Source organism: Lonchura striata, chromosome 8 (genome assembly GCF_046129695.1).
Source record: "Lonchura striata isolate bLonStr1 chromosome 8, bLonStr1.mat, whole genome shotgun sequence".
Classification (NCBI taxonomy): domain Eukaryota; kingdom Metazoa; phylum Chordata; class Aves; order Passeriformes; family Estrildidae; genus Lonchura; species Lonchura striata.
Genome location: NC_134610.1, coordinates 6,801,781 through 6,821,380, shown reverse-complemented (window position 1 = coordinate 6,821,380; position 19,600 = coordinate 6,801,781). Strand labels below are relative to the sequence as shown.

General features: G+C 40.5%; 1 protein-coding gene across 8 annotated transcripts in view; it reads left to right on the top strand.

Annotated features, from left to right (window-relative positions):
- Positions 1–332: 332 nt before the first annotated feature.
- CCNT2 (cyclin T2) overlaps positions 333–19,600 on the top strand; it is a 25,819-nt gene continuing 6,551 nt past the window's right edge. Inside the window, exons 1-9 of one of the 8 annotated variants that reach the window (XM_077784911.1) lie at positions 333–543; positions 1,228–1,309; positions 7,753–7,881; positions 8,374–8,434; positions 9,480–9,542; positions 15,728–15,773; positions 17,090–17,253; positions 18,998–19,068; positions 19,293–19,600. The exon at positions 19,293–19,600 is cut by the window's right edge and continues 6,551 nt beyond it. In XM_077784911.1, coding sequence (XP_077641037.1) covers positions 344–543; positions 1,228–1,309; positions 7,753–7,881; positions 8,374–8,434; positions 9,480–9,542; positions 15,728–15,773; positions 17,090–17,253; positions 18,998–19,068; positions 19,293–19,600 — 1,124 coding nt within the window. In that variant the 5' untranslated portion in view covers positions 333–343. Of the gene's footprint in view, positions 544–1,227; positions 1,310–7,752; positions 7,882–8,373; positions 8,435–9,479; positions 9,543–9,579; positions 13,521–14,702; positions 14,993–15,727; positions 16,089–17,089; positions 17,254–18,997; positions 19,069–19,292 lie in introns of those variants that run through there. The other 7 variants (XM_021548638.2, XM_077784912.1, XR_002467132.2 and 4 more) reach the window with 7 other exon arrangements.

Genomic DNA, 19,600 nt, shown 5'->3' with positions numbered 1-19,600 from the left:
TGGGCTGCCGGGGCGCCGCAGAGGTCCCTTCCAGACCCCGCAGCCCCACGGATCCACAGCCCCATGGCTCCACAGCCCCCTGATCCCGCAGCCCCCTGGCTCCACAGCCCCATGGCTCCACAGCCCCCTGGCCCCGCAGCTCCGCGCCCTCCCGCCCCTCCGCCCGGGCCGCCATGGCCCCGCCACGGCCGCGCCCTCAGCCCACGTGACCCCGCCCGGCGCGCGGCCGCCCCGCCGCGAGACTCCATGGCGGAGGGCGCGCGCGGGCGCGGGAGCTCTCGCGAGAGGCGCGATGGAGGCGGCGGGAGGAGGCGCCGCAGGAGCGGGAGGAGGAGGAGGTGTCATGGCGGCGGCGGGCGCGGGCTCCGCGGGGTCCGCAGCGCGGGGCGGCGGCGGCTCCTCGGCCGCGTCGCGCTGGTTCTTCAGCCGCGAGCAGCTGGAGAACACGCCCTCGCGGCGCTGCGGCGTGGAGGCCGACAAGGAGCTCTCGTACCGGCAGCAGGCGGCCAACCTCATCCAAGACATGGGCCAGCGCCTCAACGTGTATCCGAGCGAGGCCGGGCGGGACGGGCGTGAGGGCGGCGGGGGCCGCGCGTGGAGGGGCGGCGGGGGAGCTCCGCGCCGGTGCGGGAGCCGTCCCGGGAGCGCTCCCCGGGCTGGAGCCGTGGCCCGGAGGCACAGAATGGGAGGAGGAGCCTGGCGGACCGCGCCGCGCTCTTTGTCGGCGCTGAGGGACTCGGCTCCCACCTGCCCGCGGCTGCGGCTGCTCCGAAGGAAATCCCAGTCGCCGCGTGCCCCGAAACGGGCACCTCCTCCTAAGCCGTTCTTTAATGTGATTTTTCAAAGGAAAAAAAAAAAAAAAAAACGATCAGAGCATGGCCAAACCCTCAAATCCCTTGCTGAAATAGTTGAACTGGAACAAAACAAAAGCACTTGAGAGAGTGTTTCAGTGAACGTCGCCCATTGAGGAGTTTTCATTCCGTGGGTGACCGTGGGGAGCCTGGCGTAGGAATCTCCACATGATCTGTGAAACAGATGGGAGCGATACGTGCTAATATCAGTTAAAGATGTGCTAATATCAGTTAAATTCTGAAGTGTCACGTCCCTAATCCATTTTCGGCTGAAGACAATATGTTGAGAGCAGTGATTGATATAGAAAGCCCATCGTTTACAGTTCTTGTAGACTATTTTCTTCATATGTACTGTTTCCTTCATTTAATCTTCCAGATCTCAGCTTACCATAAATACTGCAATTGTTTACATGCACAGATTTTATATGCATCATTCCTTCACAAAATTTAATCGAAATGTAAGTATGATTTTATGTTTGGTAATAGCATGCCAGTAATTTTGGCAGTTCTGACTAAGAAGTGTTACGTGCAGGAGTGTGAAGTGTGATCTGTTTTTAGGAATTCTAACTTCTTATCAATGGTTTAGAAGTAGTAATGATACCTGTTTGCAACTTTAGATTACTTAAACTAGTAGCAATTAAATTTTATCATCTGCCATCGAAACAAAAAATAAATAGGCACCATCAGCAAGCACATTATAGATGTGTGAAGAATACATTTAGATGTTTCAAATATGGCTGGTGTTTATGTTCTGAAGTTTGAAAGGCTAATGTGTAGAAACACATTTTTCATGGTGAAGTCAGTGGAGGTTCTGGCATGGTGTGTCTGACAGTGATAATGTGGTTATGTGTTTGTCTATATGGATTATGTAGCTGTTCCTGAAGCAGTGTAAATTATTTCACCTAGTCTAATCTTAAGTGGCGTGATAAGTCACATAATATGAGAAAAATTTTTAGATCTGTTGAGGTAAATCTTGTTTTGAGGTAAATCTTGTTTTGCCTAATAACCTGGACATGTTGACTCTGAACACAGAATGTGTTGTTAAGAACAGAATTTTTCAGTAAAAATGCTAGCTGTTATTGAGGAACATTGTGACTGGTATGGAACTGGAGATAACTTGGCAATGTGAGGCTTGGTTTTTTTGTTTTTTTTTAATGTCCAATGCTGGATGCAATAGGTGGAAAAAAAATAATAATATAATAGTCTAGGTGTTCTTGGGGTTTGTTTGCTTTAGGGAAGAACAGTTAATAGTGATGGTGGCTTGTAATTAAATGTTAAGGATGAATTTTCTTAGATCTTTTAATGACAAAACAGAGACTGACAGATGTTAGGTCTAGGTCAGAGCAGACCTTTACCTACCAAGGGATAGACTCCTGCAAACCTTGCACTCTCTGCACTTGGGACAGGTACACAGTGGACTGCAAGGAGAGCCAACTCTTCTTCTTGTCATGAATTTGTTCATTATTGTTGGCTGAGCTAATGGGCACTTTGTTTGGTGCCTGTTTAGCTGGAAATACATTTGTATTTTTTTGTACGTACATTTCAGAAGTTCATATAATTACTTTTCATGCAAAATTTAAGCTAAACTCAAATTTCCAGCAGCTTGTTACCCGAACTGCAGTATTCATCCATACAAGTTTCTCTTTCTCCCCTCCTGCTGCTGTTCTGCCCACTTAGCAGTAACCTGGAGCTGGTGGAAGAGGAGCTGTGAGGCATCCAAAGTTTTCTGGGACTGTTGAATGGCTTGTGGGTTTGATAAACTAGAGCTGCTTGGAGAGGAGAGATGGCTCAGTGCAGAGCTGCTGTGTTTATATATAGAGCCACATACCTGTTAAATCACCTGCTGGGGTTCTGCTTGTACGGTCTGCTGGTAATCTGGGCTAGATTTAGGCAGCAAGAAGCTTTGGCTGCTGTGTTTGGGTTCTCACTGGATACTGGTAAATGACAGTCATTTGGAACTGGCAGTGCAGTAGTGTTGAATGTGTAGTGCTCTTCATATGAAAACCATGGCTTAAATTAAATTATGAATCGTAAAATTCACAAGTAATCTATGTAAGGGCAGAATGCCATGGAAACTACAGTTATTACAGGGGAAGGAGGTGTAGTGTTTAATTCTCAGGCAATAATGTTCAAAGTTAAAGGCAAGTGAACTGCAGGTTGTACCTCAGTAGGACTGATTCTTGATGAACTCCTGTTTGTACTTCTTAATGAGCATAAGGCCAGAGAGTGGCTTTGTGTATGTGCTGATGGGCAAGAGCATTTTCTTTTTACAATTCTGTAGGATAAAGAGGGTCTCAGTGAATGGAGTCACTTTTAAAGTATTCCCAAACCATCCATTAGGTCCTCTGTAGAAAAAGCAGAAGCCGAGAACTCTAATAAATACTTAATATCAAATCTCCAGAGTACTTGGCAAGCTAAAAATGTAACAGTATTAATCTCTGCAAGGAGGAAGTAACCCTTGGAGAGGAGTAGTAAGGTACTGGCAGTCTGAAAGGTAAGACCTAGGTAAGCTGTCCTGCAGCATATGCAGTGTATCTCTAATATTTCTTTGTTGTGTGCACGTGGTGCTGTTTATCCATGGCAGGAAGGAATGTGAATGCTGGGGCTAGAAAATTAGATGGCCATTAGTCAGAATGCCTTATGATCTTCAGCTGAAAAAATGTGGCCTGTGTTGTCTTGTTTTATTGGTAGATGAATGTTTTTAGTCTGGTAATAAGCATTTGCACATTTGTCATCATGATGACTGCCAGGTTATAGAAATACACACGTATGTCATGTATGTGACCTGCACTTAATTGTCAACAACAGGGCTTCTAATGGAAGCTCAGTTGCTGAATAAGTGCTGTCTTCATTTTATGGGTTTTTTCTTCAGTGTAAGTTTTTGCTAAACAATTTTACAGGCTTTCAGAAGTTTGAGCCATCTGTGAACAGGGAACAGAATTCCCAACAGTATCTTCAATGTAAAGCCACAGGGGTGGCATGTACTAGTTAATTTAGTCTTGGTTCGTTGGGAATGTAGTATATATACTGCTTATTGGCCAAATATTCCTCTTTTTTGAAGTTTCTGTGAGCTAGCAAGTCACTTATGGGTTGCTCTGGATTACCTGCTGAGTGCATGCATTTAGGTGCAAAGAAGAAAGTATTGATGTTTGGATGTTGCAGTCAAAGCAGGCAAAGTCTTTGCAAGGTTGCTGTGCTCCAGTGAGGGGTGGAATCTTGCTTTACCAATTCTGGGAAGCAGAATTGGATGCCCTGACTACTAGTTTCCCTGGCTGTGCAAATAACAGGAGCTACTGTGGATTTCCTCAGCACAAATTATTCTTTCTACATTGCTGACCGGGGACTTTGGGTTGCTAAGTATAAAGTTAGTCTGTGCTAATATTGGGAATGGGAGGGAGCTTGCTGGCTTTTTATAGGCAGTACTAGCCTCACTATTATACTTTAAAATATCTTCAAAATTAAAATTCTTCTGCAAATACCATTTCTACAGTACTTGTGTGTTACATTGTTATATAGCAAATAGTTGTTTTGGATGCTTATTCTTCAATACACTGATTTGTAGAACAGAAAGGGGGAATATCCTTTGTATGCTGGCAATGAGAGGTAAGGCATCCAAATGGGAGCTGTAGTTTTTAAATATAATCCTTAGAAATCCCATGTGGAATACCAACCAGCCAGTTGAAAATAGTCTTGATGATGTCAAGGGGTTTTTGTGACATACAGTGGAGCTTAGTGAAGAGCTTAAAGAAGGCTGCATGAGGAATTGTTTTCCTTCAAGTGCAAGGTAAGTGAGTTGTGTGGAGGGTGTTTTGTTTCCAGTCCTTCTGCATTCCTTGTGCCTTGTCCAAATCACAATATTAAACAGTTGACTTTGCAGTTTTGCAAAGTTCTTGAAACTTTCATAATACGCTTCAAGCTCTGGTTGAGTTAGAAGCTGTTTTGGGTATTTCAGTTCTGGTTTTAATAGTGCAATTTAACATACTTGCTGCTTTTATGCAATGCAAGCTCCTGGTTACAATAAAAAAAAATTCCTCACAGCTCTTTGTGTTCAAACTTGAAAACCCTCTCATAAACTGTAAGCACTTAATGTCTTAGGCTAAACTGTATCGGTCTAAAAACATTCTAATATTGGCATTGGAAGGGAGAGGGAGATCTCAGAAAACCACATGCACGCTGCTGATGTGTTCTGAGGTTTTTCTGAGTGCCTTTGTCATTACACTGCCTTTTACTTTTGAAGTGAGAAGACCTGTACCACAGTTGCCAGTGCAACTTGGTGTGTAATGCTTTTGGATTGTGTTAACAAAGCTCTTATGTTTTGGGGATTTTTCCTATTTTTGTGGGACTTGGCTAGTTGTAAAGTGGGATTTAATGTCATACATCACATGTGTTCTGAAGATTTCTCAAAGTCTATTTGGGGTGCATAGTATATAATTACTCTAAATTATTTTGATTGATACCAAATTAAGATATTTATATATAGGAAATACACTGTTGCTTTGTCAAGTATGTTTCTTTAATTTTGCTTTTTTTGTTCTACTTTGCTTGGGTTTTTTGCCATTTTTGGTAATTGGAAACAAATGAAAGCATTTGAGTAACTTTGCCAGTTATACACTTAGCAGGGTGTGTTCACTGAAGACTACATTTTGCCAAGTGTGGAATTTTACTAGGATGTCTATTTTTCTGAATGAATACCAAGGGAGCTAAAAATAATGGCCTGCTCTAAACTGGGAGTGAGAACCCTTGTCCTAGATAGGATAAAGACCTGAAATTCTTTGGCCAGAAGCCAACACTTCTTTTTGAAGGAAATAGTTAATTGGGCTGTACATGGATTTCTGATGAACAAGAATTTTATGACACTTAATCAGCTTGACTTAATCAGCCTCCAGAGCTGTGTTTTGTGTAAGGTCTTGGAGATCAGGAATTGTATGGAGAACCTCTTGGCCAGATGTGATCTGCTTCAGTAAATCAGAAGAGATCCTGAATTCAGCCTGATGGTACTTTTTTGGAAAGAAGTAGAACTTTGGTGCAGTCAGCCACAGAGTAACAGTGAGTGAGATTTAATCGTGTGGTCATTGGTGACTTAGTTCAAATAATGCCTCAGTGAAGTGGAAATGTTTTCAGCCATGGGAGTTGTTGAAAATTGAGTTCTGTAAAATACCTTTATATGACAGGCAGCCTGTGTGTGCTGCCTGACATCTTCTGCATTTTCTGCCACTTCAGAGCTGTTGATACTCTCTGAACTCCAGAAAGTGTTTCCATCATATTTACTGTTTAAAAGTTTTATCTCAGTGTGAGACACATTTCAAGTAGTATGTCCTTGGCAAAGGAAATCCCTTCCAGAATTTCAAATCATTACTTCAAGCAATGGGATAGGAACTTCTACAGAATCATCAGAAGTATTAAATTACAGTGCTAATATGGCCTTGTTCAGCAACACTTCACCTTGGGTTTTTATTTCATTTGTTCATCAGGCTTAGGTTACAAGATTCTTAAATAGAAAACAGGGGTTCTTGACTACCTTGTAAAAGAATTTGCTCCCTGTGACTTGTTTTGGGTGGTTGGTTTTTATAGACTGAGATTTTTGCTAGATTTCTCATGGCTTACTTCTACTCATCAAAAGAGTATTGCCTTACCAAGGTGTCAATTTTCAAGTCTGCCACCTTTAAAGTTTTACTTAAGATCCAAGCAGACATTCCAAAGTGATTTAAGGATGCAAAAAAGTACTCTCAGTACATTTGAAAGCTTCTGAAATTTAATCTCTTAAATGTTTAATTAGTTTGTTGCAGTTTTGCATATATTGTAAGTTTCTATACCAAATATTTCATTTTGGCATAAAAAAGGGCTGCTTACTGGCAAAAAAAGCACATCTGGCTTTAGGGGGGCTATGTCTCCTATTTAGCCTAGCTCTCTTTGGGCATTGAATGACAAATCAAATACTTGCATTACCTGCACCATGCATTAATTAAACTCAGCAAGCAGCTATTTCAGTCTCTGAATAAATGCTTTATACTGGCTTAATTTTACCCATTTTAATCAGCTTATGTCTAGATGATTTCTAGTACCATTTTAATTCCTGATTAACGTGGGCACATTTTGCATGCAAAGAGAACCTAATTCATCAGTGATTTGTGGTTTGCTGTGTACTGTCTGTACACATCAGTCACTCTCGCTGACAACAGGCAGCAAAATTCTACTTCACAGCTAACTCTTGGGTGATACTGAACTGCCACCTTATGACACCTAGAGTTTGATATAAATTTCCATCTTTAAATGTGATGTGTAGTCTTTACTAACATTTGATAGAATTGGTGCTTTACAAATCCTTACGCTGTGTTTTCCAGATACTTCTGGGCATATAGTAAAGTTTCTAAGAATATATGTGTATATATAAAGTTTCTTTTACTTGTAGAGCCTGTGTTTATATAGCAAGCTGTTTTTATTAAAGTTCTCTGCAAAGTTTCTCACTCTTTGGGAGAATTAAATGCTACCAGAACTTGTGATCAGCTGTTCTGCTGAAAAAATGGTGTAGTGACTCGCTCTGTGCAAGAAATTGGATGAACTTTCTCATGAAGTATATTTAACTTGAAACAGCTTGTTCTACTGTGACTAAGTCTTCTGGGCCAAAATATTTTATGTTGAACTAGAATTGGTTTGACCTCAGACATCTTACTCACAAATGTAATTTAACGTTATGCTACTCCTTCCCTGTGCTGCTGAGAGGATTGCATCAGTTACAAAATAAAACATGACTAGTTATATTTTTGTTACCTTGCATGACTTCAAAACTGAAAAAAAGCCACAAATCCAACTTCTTAAACCTTTTCTGTGCTAGTTTAGACTCCATAAAAATTCAAGTCGTGCTTGTAAAAAGTTAAAAAATACACATGTTTTTCTTCTTCAGATAATGTCTCCCACGGCATTGTTTTTGGCTGCAAAAGTGGAAGAACAGCCACGGAAACTTGAACATGTTATTAAAGTAGCAAATGCCTGTCTTCATCCTCAAGAGCCACAGCTGGATACAAAGAGTGATGTAGGTGGAAGTTACGGTCTCAAAGATACATGGTTTGAAAGATGATATTTCGTGTAATGATTGTTACATTGTTTTACTGGAATATTGCTCTCTGCAGCCTAGGAAGAAAAGCCTTTGTTTTTATACCATTTAAGTCTTTCTATTACTTAGTGCAATTTCTTAAAGACTCACTTATTTGTTATGAAACTTGAAGAGATTGCTCCATCTTGAAATTCTTACAGCACCCACCTGACCTCCCAAAAATGCTTTGCTGGAATAGATTTTCCGAAATCCAGACTAAATTAATCTTCTTGTGAAATGCAGGCAGATGGAACTGAATTTGTAGCTGTGTGTGGAGGAAAGTAACCACAGTGTGAAGTGTTGTGACTTGTCAGTGCTCACTGGTGTGGAACTGCTGCTGTATCTTGTGTTGCTGTACCAGAGAGGCAGTGTGAGAGTGAAGTTCTGAGGCAATCCCTGCTGTGTCTTCACCTGTCTGCTTGTTTGTTTCAGGCATACCTTCAACAAGCCCAAGAGCTGGTTATACTTGAAACAATAATGCTTCAAACTTTAGGTATGTCTTTCTAAATACCTCCTGTGCAGCCAGCTTGCCATGAAGAGCTAGGGGGACCCAAATAACTGGATTTTTTATGTGCTATTGGAACACTAGAATTTATGTATAACTTCTGAATTTAGTTTTGTGTTACCAGTTTTGCTGTGTTCACTGTGGAGAATAAAGGTGTGTCTGTACTTGTGAAAGAGATGTTTCTGACAGTTTGAGTTAGGCTTCCAAGTAGATTTTACTCCAAGTAGTAATTACATTGAGATTTCTTCCCATAAGGTAACATGGTGTGGTAGGCTGGCTGTGTGTGTCCTGAAGCAGTTGGAAAGAGCTTTTTACCCAGTGCTCTTCCCCATTCTGCCTTGAAGAAGAACATAGAAGACCATTATGTAATTGAGTGACTCTGAACAAACACAAGTTGTAGTGTAGCCATTTAATGGATTCAGATGATTCCAAAATTTGAAGTGGAATGTTGTGTCAAGAAACTCTTCTGACTAAAATACCATAGAGACAATTACAGCCAGAGGCCTGAGAACACTGACTTGCTCAGATATTCTTAAATACCACTTGAGGTATTGTTAAAAGAAACAGCTCACAGTAGTGACCTAGTTCTTAAAACAGAAGGGTTTCTTTAGTCACTGATCTACAAATTGACTTCATTTCTATTTTCATACATGCAACATGTTTCAGTGCTAGAAATCAATTAATATAAGTATACATGCACACACATATTTCATTGTGTTTGCAGCACAGTTTTTACTGACTTACTAACTTGCTAGAAATTGTTCAGATATATTCAGCTGTAAAAGATAGTAATTTTCCAGGTTAGGTGTGTACAGGATTTAAGATTACAGGAGGAATATTTTAGTAACAGATTACAAAGTGGCTTTACCATCTGCCATTCAGAAGTATGAAAAGGCAAAGAATAAAAGGCTTTTAATTAGTGTTACTTATTCTGCAGTGAAAATATTTTAGATCTATGGGGCAACATAAGGGGTTTGCTTTTTATTTTGCAGATGTAAATGTATAATTCTAAAATGTATTTGTAACTCCTCAGGTTTTGAGATTACCATTGAACATCCACACACAGATGTTGTGAAATGCACACAGTTAGTGAGAGGTCAGTGACTTTTAACCACTTCTGTAAGTCTTCTTTTACCTTTCTAGTAAAATTTGAAAATAATGTTATTTGTCTAATATAATTTTTCACAAGCTATGTTATCCAAGGAGTATGTTTAAAATTAATTACAAAGAGTTTGATATTTACCTTTAGTAAGTCATAGAGTCCAGTTCTCTGTCCTTCTTTTTTTATTTTTTGGTTTGTTTGTTTTCTTATTAGCTTTGATTTTAATTGTACCTGTTCCATGTGTTCTGGAATGACAGAAGCAGTCAGCAGTTGCAAATTGTTTGGCCAGATCCATAGTATTGTTTTGAGCTGATGATTTTCCCTCTTAAATAGTTTTGCCCATTGATGGCTAATGCCTGCTTTTTGTCTCAGCAAATCTTTTCAGGTAATGGACTGAGGGATAAAGAGAGTGCATAGCAAATGTGCTGTCACATGCAAATAGGTGTGACTAATTGTTTTTCTGGAGCAGTGTGTCCTTACTTGTTTTGGATGGTAGCACAAAACCTCAAACCTTTAGTTAAACATATCCTGTAACTTGTCTGCAGCTCATTGATGTGACTGGCTAGAAACCTGTTTTGTTCTCTATAATTTTTGTGGCATTTTGGCACATCTTCTTTAATTCTAGAATTGGTTTCTTTTGGATCTTCAAAAAAAGATGAAAACACCCTCTTATAAGATGTAGGATGAAAAAAAGAAGTTGTAAAAGCATCTAAAATAAGCTTTTCACTTTAATTATGCTTCTTAAGTAAAACATGTTTTGAAATTAGTAGACCATGGTTGTTAGTCTCTAGACATTAGCTGGTTTTGCAGTGAAAAATGCATAAATGCTTCTAAGTTTTTGGTGTTTTTTCTTCTCCCTCTATAAAATATATAAAGTTTTGGTACAGCCTGACCTTGTAAACTAGATTTGGTTTGTAGTAACTCTGAAATTAACTATGTTCTTTCAAGGAAGAGTGTCTCTTATTTTCTGTGGCTTCCTGGTGTAGTATCTGCAGACACTGAGCAGGGCTGGTGCTGTAACTTACTTGCATATAAAGTGGTTTATTGCTCTCCTTGCTCTAAGATAATGATTCTCTGCTTTCTGCCCAGTGCATGAATCCAGTTGCACTTGAAGTCTCAGTAGTCTGTACCAGCTGCTCTGTAGGGTTCTGCTTTGGCTTTTCTTAGCTCTTGGTCACTGTAAATGTGATCACATTTTACTCTCTTGGGGAGCCCCTGTGCTTCTGTTTGGTGTCTGGGGCTTTGGAGAGGGGTGGGGGAATGTTGTATTGCCTCAGGATTTCCACATCAGTGTGTGTCACTCAAGCCTACAGGCACACTGCTACACAAACTGGATTGCCTTTCATCAAGGGTGGATAGCACTCTAAGGCAGTTCAGCTTTTACTTTTGTGTTTTGTAAGCTAATTTTTTGTACTGACAAAATTCATACTTTGAAGATACTGTGATTTTTTAAATTTGACATACTTAATGTCAGCAGACTTGAAAAAATACTTAGAAGTCTAAAGTGATATCTTGAAATCTGAAGACTTCAGTGAGGGCTGAACATCTGTGTAGCTCAAGGAGTGGTGCACAGTAAATATAATGTGTCTGATGTTTAAAAACCTGCTTACTGAAGGAGGTGTGCTCATTAGTGTGTGTGTGTGTGTATGGAATCCTTGGGAGCTTGTGTAGAGTGCTGTAGACTGTAAACACAAGACTTGAGTACCTCATATTAAAATAAGAAAAAGGAAACGAAATTAATTAATTTAAAACATCAGGCATGAAATCTGATGTCAAGCAAGGACAGAATAACTGCCATGGAACATTGGTTTGATGTGTTGAGGGGACAGAGACATGGGCCTGTGGGCATAGTGATTATCTTCAGAGACACAGTGGTAGGAGTTTAGTTTCCTGTCCCTGAACTTTTATTTATTGGACAGTATTGGTTTTCAATGTCAGTAGATGCAATACTCAGATATCTGAGTCCTGAAGCTTTTAAAATATACCTTAGATTTATCAGTGTTAAACCTTTAGTGCTAATGGGATTGACTGCAAAGTTAAAGAATTCCAAGGTTACTTCACCCAGTTCTGGTAACCTCATCTTGGACAAAAAGCACCATTTCAGAAGGCAGAGATAACTTTTTTTGAATAAAGATGATTAACTTATCCAAGCCTGTTGTAATTAAAACTTCCAACTGCATGTTTGGAGAGAGGAGGAAGGGAGGAATGTAATGTCTGACTGAGTATCAAGAAAGAGGCAGCAAAGTTACCTGAGGTCTGTGAGTGTGGTTTTGGCTTTGTGCACTGCATTGTCGGGTGGTGGGAAAGGGCCCTTTGGCTGACTAAACTGCAGTGCCTCAGAGGATGCCTGATTCTCTCCATCACTTTTTGCTGTCTTGAATCCAGGTAATTTGTTTTATGCAGTCACTGTTACCTATCATTAAGCTGTAAGCTATCCCCTTTAAAAACAAAATGAAAAAATAAAAACCTAGTTTGTGTTGATGACGCTCAAAAAATTCAGCCAAGTCCTTTGTCAGAAGACTGTCTAGTCTGGCAGTGGCACACCAGAATCTATTGCTGGAAGCTGAAGATGAACTAGTAAGTGGGAGTTGGTGCAAATAAATATATTTGCTTCAACATACAACTAAAAAAAAATGAATTCTTCTCTAAGATTGAAAGCCTTCTTGAAGGTTTTATTAGACAACACAGATCGTTGCAGAGAAGGGGTGACTGGATGCCTAGAAAATGATTCATGATGTTCAGGCATACAATACCAAGTTACTCCTTCTGGTGTTCAGAGAGTCATGGGTTAATGAAATTATTCCATCTTTGCAGTTTGGTCAGTATAGAAGACAAGGAAAATGGTGTGGGCTTAGTATTTTTTCTGCACCATTCTTCCTCAGTGTCAAGAGACTGAGAAGAGGAGACAGAACCATCATTCCATGACCATCATTCCTTAGGATCCCACAGGTCCAAGGAATCCGAAGGCAGTGGATATATGAGGGCCTGTCAGCAAGCTTCAGTGTCCATTCCAAGAATGCTCCAGTAGTGAAGAGAAGAAAGGAAAAAAGAAAAGGGGAAAAACTACCCCACCAAAACTGTTCTGGCTTTGGTCCTTGCTGCCTTCAACACTAGCTGAACGATCAGCAGTGAAACTGCCCAGTGACAAGACTGTGCCATGGTCCTCTTACACTCTGGTGCAAAATCAGTCTGTTCTCTGCCTGCTGCTGGTGAAACCATATCCATATCCATATCTGCATCTTGGGAAGTCTTCAGTCACTCCTTTCTCTGTGTTGGAACACAACCTTTTGGAACTGAAGATGAGATCTCAAGGATTTCTAGGATTGTTCTCCCTACTCTGCAGGTTATCAGGTATCTTGAACACCCATGATCCTTACTAATCTTTTGTGAAAATTGCAGTGTCAAGTCCTTCAAATATCCCATAGTATTTGTGTGCAGATGCCATTGCTTAAATCAGGCTGAGAAAGACAAAGTCAGCAGAAGAGGAGGTGAAAATGCATCAGCTTTTTCAGAGGGTATTTTCATGAGGAAAATTTGAAACTTAGTGGTGTGGAAAGATGTGAAACACCAGCTGCACTTGCTACAGGCGGCCTTCCCATTCTGAACTTTGACTTCAGGTTTTTATGGGCCTGTTCCCAAGTTTTAAACACTTTCAAGAAAGTAAAGCCACCAGGACTGCTAAGACCTGAATGCCTCCACCATGGCCTCTTCCAGCCCTTTGCAGATACAACAGGCACCCTCCATCATCCTCTGTTCAGAGCCTGGGGCTTTTTGCTTTTGCCAGAAGGACTTCAGCAAGCTTCTCTCTTCCAATGCTGACTGGCTAATCTGCAGTCTCCTCTTTCTGGGGAATGCTCACACATTGTCAGGGTCCAGGCACAGCCAGTTACCAGCTCCTAATGGGGACTTGGCAGTCACATTTTCATGAACATCCCAAGATCCAGGATAAGCTGTGTAGAAGAAAAGACTCAGGTATCTTGGAACTGCAAGCGGTGAATTGCGTGGCTATGCCCAATAAAAATCATTTTAGTTTCCAGTTGACAATCCCTTGGAGACAGCCTCTCAGAAGGTGTGTCAGACAGCAAGTCCTGTTTTAAAATATTGATGACTATTTCACTGATCCCTGTCTTATGGCTGCTTCTGCAGCAGTGAGACAGGATGGATGTTTCAAATCACACCTGAATGCTAAAATCAAAAACTGGTCATTCATGGCTAGTGTTGCAACCATCGGTCCTGCAGCTTGTGAGTTATAAGAGCAGCTCTGCTGGCTTGTTTTAGCCCCTGCTTCAAGATTATTTAAATTTTGGAGATGTGCTTTCCACTGCTATAATGGAAGTAAACCACCAAAATATAGGTACCAAAATTCATTAGATTTAATGTCATTGATGGATTCTGCTCTATACCAAAGCTGCCCTACATAGAAGAGTTTGGGATGGATATTTTCAGTTGTGACTTGTGTTATCAGAGGCTTTAGTTGTGAGCTGAAGTTTCTGTCTGGTTTTGGCAGTGATTATTATTTAGCTGTAAATAAATTGAAACAGAATCATACTACTTTTAGTCTAGGTAAGGTATTTAGCACAGTAATTTTTGATTGAGGCTAAAGTGTGTGTTTCAAGATGTGATTCTTTTCTTCCAGGTATGTGTTTTGATTTACTCATCTTTCAAGCTGATGTTAAATAGAAGTTTTCTGGCATCTGCTTTTCTTCCTTGTTCAGAAGGGACATTTCAGTGAGAGTAGAGATGCTTCTTGGCCTTGCTCCCTTAATTCAAACATGTAACTTTACAGACTATATAAATCATTGAAGATCCTTCAGGCATTGCTTTGATGAAAAAATGAAGAGCCAGACATCAATTTCAGTCTTACTCAACCATTGTATATTTTTATTTGTTATGACAGTCTCATTTCACTTTTTTTTTTTTTCCTTTGGTGATTCCACCTTACTTTTTTTTAGATGGGAGGAAGAGGTTAAACTCCTTGGCTTTCTGCCATGCAATTACCATTACTGTGCAAACTAAATATTATAGCATAACACATGTCAGTTCACCTTCTGATTATTATGGATTAGTAGAATTTGTGCATAGGAACAGATCCTGTTACTTTGCAACTTCCACATTCTTCTTAGAGTATGGCAATTCTGGCTGTGTAGCATGAAGACAAATCTGAATTTTATTCCTTGGCAATGATTAGAAGTTGAGTTAAATCACATTTTAATATAATTTTAAAAACTAAATTTAAAAGCCACTGTAGTATTTCTCAAACTTTCTAGAAATATTATTAGAATAAAAGTTTAACAGTATTCCCTTTGACATAAAATTCAACACTACGCTTTCTGCAGGTAGCACTGATTTCAAGTGATAGTGTCAAAGTAAGAATTCAATGAAGGCTGCATTCAATCTGCGGTTAAACCCCTTGTGCCCAGCTATTCCATTAAATGCATGTTACAGTAAGTTCTCTTACCTGAGTGAGGAGCATTGGGGTGTCACTCTAGGGGTCAGCACTCTGTGGCTGTAACAGCCCAAGTCAGTTTTTCATTTCTGGCATGTTGCAGTCCTGTGGTTTGTTTCGGTATTTTTTTTCTGACTAACTCAAAGGAATTTGTCTGTTTCCTATTGAAGCCTTGCCATAGATTTAACAAATACTGAGCAAAATGTTACAACTACAGTGCTCTTATTAGAAGGAGCAGAAAACTGATTTTTTCCCCAGGTAGTCTGGGGGCTTGCTGTGTTACTGGGCTTTGGGAGAGAGGTGTGGCTGTTTCGGGGAGGTGGGAGGGTGTCCTGCTCCTGCTCCAAGAGCAGATGGAGCACTGTGCTGTGAATTGGCCAGACCAAGTGCCTGCTGTGCTCCCAGCTCAGAGCAGGGATCCCTGCAGTGAGGGCGGGGGAGCAGCGCTTCCCAGAGCAGTGCTCGCCTGGCAGCTGTTGGAGGGAGCTGTCCTGTGGGAATGCAAAGGAGGGAGGGCCACTGAAGGGAATGACAGGCCCAGCTCCAGGACTGAGCGTGTCTCAGTCTTCTGTGTCTCAGATGAGATTATTTTAAAGGCTAGTTAGCTAAAGCCAGAACAGTACTTTAGAAATACCCAGCAGTAATTTTTGGAAGGTAAAACTGCTTGAATTTTGGAATGAACCTGACAAATTAGTGCAGATCTTTAATCTCTCTTGTTTTTCTTTTCTTACAGCAAGCAAGGATTTGGCACAGACATCCTATTTCATGGCTACCAACAGGTTGTTATCCTGAACCTCTTTGTTGCACTGTTGTAGCACACTATAGCTTCCTTTACTGCAGGGCCCCCTGATGTGTCTTACCCTTGTTGCAGTGGGGGACTGGGCCACCTCCAGTGGTGGTACCTCCCTGCCTGCAGTGCGGTGTATTGGACAAGGGCCTGATGGCACAAAGGGCTTAAATGCACAATGAGAAGTGTAGTGGTGCTTTCTGATGACTTTTTCTCGATTGTGAGTGCATAAGTCTAAAATTGGTAGCCTGAATAGCAGCTAAAGATTACAAAGAGATAAACTTAACCTAGAAATCCGAGCATCTTGGTAAGTACAAAACTATTTTTAGTTTACACTTGTAGTTAATGGCAGTTTTCTCTTAACTTTAAGTATATTGATTCAGTCGTAACTTATAAAATTCTAGTGGGTCTAAGATATTTTCAACTAGCTGATTTTTCTTTTTAGATAGAGTAGTACTAGCTAGCCCAATGTTATTTCTTTTAGAAATGGCTCTTTAATCTTAGTATATAGTTTTAAAACTTAAGTACTTAGATAAATTTAAAGTTCTGGGATTCCAAGTGGGTGTTTTATAGACATAGCCTGTCATAAAAAATTAGAGAGCAGGCTTTATTCTTGATAAATTCAATTTACCTCTTGCAGAACCACTTCAGCCTTTATTTAAGAGGATTACATTATGTGTAGATACAGTTTTTAAACAGTATCTGCTGGTTATTAGAACTGTTCAAAATTAATAAATAAATCCTGGTGGTTCCTTGATGGGCAAGATATTGTACTTAAGCAGCTGTTAGGAGAAGTTATGCTAAAGCAGTGAAAGTGAACCAATGTGTTTGTGGTGCTGGAAGCTAAAGACAATGTCAAAAATGTCACAAATCCAGGCTTGGTGAAAGTAAAGCCCACAAATAACTCACCTGGCTGCTATGAAACTGCTGGGGACCTTCTGATTGTCTCAGTCAGAGACTGCACAATTAGCTCTATGCATTACACTGCAGAATTTTAATTCACCATATTATACTGCCCTTTTTAGTACTTAAGTACAGTAGAATAAGTGGTAAATTTGTTTACTGTTTTTGCTATCAAAAGCTGTCAGGCTTTTGATAGCAAAAACAAATTAACTTTCTGCCAGATAAATGCCCTGCCCTTTGTTTTCTTAGGGCAATAAGATATCTTATGAGCTTATTCAACAAAATGTTTAATTGCTGTTGACTGACAAGGTATCTCATTCTGTACGTTAATGGTTGATTTGTTTGGGTTTTCTGTTTTACATGTTTGATTTCCCTTGGTTCCTCATTACGAAATGTGTGCAACAGCCTTCACCTTACCACATTCTGTCTTCAGTACAAGCCCACAGTGATAGCATGTGTGTGCATTCACTTGGCCTGCAAGTGGTCCAACTGGGAGATTCCAGTATCAACTGATGGAAAACACTGGTGGGAATATGTAGATCCCTCAGTTACTCTAGAACTACTAGATGGTAAGTCATGCTCCTTTCTCATTTTGAAATTCAAGGGTTTATTCATGTAAGGATGGAGCATAGTATGTAGTGAGAGCATTCAGCTGAAATTAAGTCTCACTGACTTCATGTGCTGTATCTTCAGTGAAAGAAAGGGATAAGAGTGGAGAGAACTTCAGAAGACAAACTTGGTTTGGCTGCTGGCTGGGGTGTCCACAAACCTTTTGGAGGTGGAGGATAGAATCCTGCTTTTAAATGCTTTTCAGAACCAAGACAGAGATGGAAATGTGTCAGTGCAAATTCATGCAGTCCTGATGGTTTCAGGTACCTCAGTGTTGTTTCAGTGACTGTTCACAAGGCTGTACATAAAATTGCCACGTTTATGAAGGCAGTTCTGTGTTAACAGTTTGGTGTAGCTTGTCAGATCTCAGACTCTGGTAAGAAGAAAGCATATGCCTAGAACACCCTACAGCTAGAAGTTTACTGTCTTTTAAGATGGTGTTTGCTACACCAGTGGAGTCTGAATTTAAGGGCCAGATGTGCTGCTGTAGAGGAGGTGGCAGCTCCTGGGGCTTTCAGATCTGTGTGTTGGACTTTGTTGGTCCTGGAGTGAAACGTTTGTTGCCTGGAGATCGCCAGGCTTCAGATGACCCAGCATTGACTCTGTTCCTGCTGCTTTCCTCTGGTGAGCTGTTCTTTCTTAATGACACTCTGGGGAGGGAGGGTTTGAAAGTGAGAAGTTGAGTAGATGTCATGTGAAGCGCAGAACCAGAGTGAGCTTCAAAGTGCAGGTTCAAACATCTCTGTCTTACTGGGCTTCTTTAAGCTGTAGCTGCAGTTCCAAACAGCAGCCTGCTGCCATCCCACCTGGTTGTGGGTTTGCAGCTTTGGTAAACATGCATTGTTTGGATTTGTGAAATCCCCCAGGGGAATGCTGTGGGCTCCTTGTGAACATCACTTAATCCTTCAAGCATTTATGGAGCTGGGGTGTTTAACAGACCCAGGCAGACCTGAGAGCTGAGGTAGTTTTGCAGTTGGGAGCAGCTTAGGTTATAACTTGCTTGTGGAATTCTGGAGAAGCCAGTTCTTCCAGACCTGTAAAAGACATACTTTTGCATTCAAATTCTGACTGTACCCAGTTGTTTTTAGCTTATGACTAAAATTAAGTCTCAATTAAAAGTATTTATATTTGCAGCTGATAAGCATGGAGATGTGTGTGTTCCTGTGGGCATACTAATTGTAAGGATTTTTGTTTTATTAACACAGCCAGCTACTCCACCTTGAACACAAATTATTTCAAAGCTGTTGTTTACAACAGTCCTTCCATGGGTCTGATGGCTGTGGTTTGTACACAGCTGATACTGGTTGTTCCTGAAGTTTGATGGAATGACTGAAACAGTAACTTAAAAATTTATGCTTTCAAGAAAACTCTAAACAGAATATGTACAGACTGAATGGCAAATATGCTATTTTAGAAACTGTTGTTTCTGTAGTTTTTGGTCTAACAAATCCAAGTTGTGCAAGAGTAAAAACAAAATATTATGGTTAAACCTGTTTTTCAGAATGTGTGTAGTTGTCAGCAGTCTGTCCCAGTGGAATACTGTAAACTTTTCTGTTCCACACTTGCCCAACAATTTATTACAATTTTAATTCAGCTCATGCACAGACTGTAGTATCTACTGCAAAAGCTGTACAACCTTGGACTAAGTTTTACCTGTTTATAACAGAATCACATGTAAAAATGGCTTTTCTTTTTCTTATTTAGAGCTAACTCATGAGTTTCTGCAAATACTGGAGAAAACACCTAGCAGGCTCAAGAGAATTAGAAATTGGCGGGTAAGAAACTTTCCTGTAGTGTCTAGCAAGCAGAGATAACCTTCTAGGAGAATTATGAACCGGGGAAAAAGTTTAGTTATGCTGTACTTGCTCTTTCTTCCTGTGTCTGGGTTAGGAGGCGGTGAAACCTTGCACCAGCTTTTATTCTCATCTCTGGGCTAAATTCAGATGGACTGTAGAAGTATTCTAAGCTGTATTTTCTCATTTCTTTCTTTTTTGCTTAGGCTAATCAGGCAGCTAAGAAACCTAAAGGTGATGGACAGGTATCTGAGAACTCACTTCTTGGTTCATCTTTGGTCCAGAATTCCATTTTGGTGGATACAGTTACTGGTGTAGCTGCAAACACAAGTTTCCAAAAACCATCAACATCGTTTCCTGCACCAGTACCTCTGACCTCAGGAAGTATTTCTGTTCCAGACAGTCATGCACCTGAAAATTTGGCAATATTAGCTACAGGAATGCCAAGTACCTCATACAGTTTGGCATCACACCAGGAATGGCCTCAGCACCAAGAACAAACAAGGACAGAACA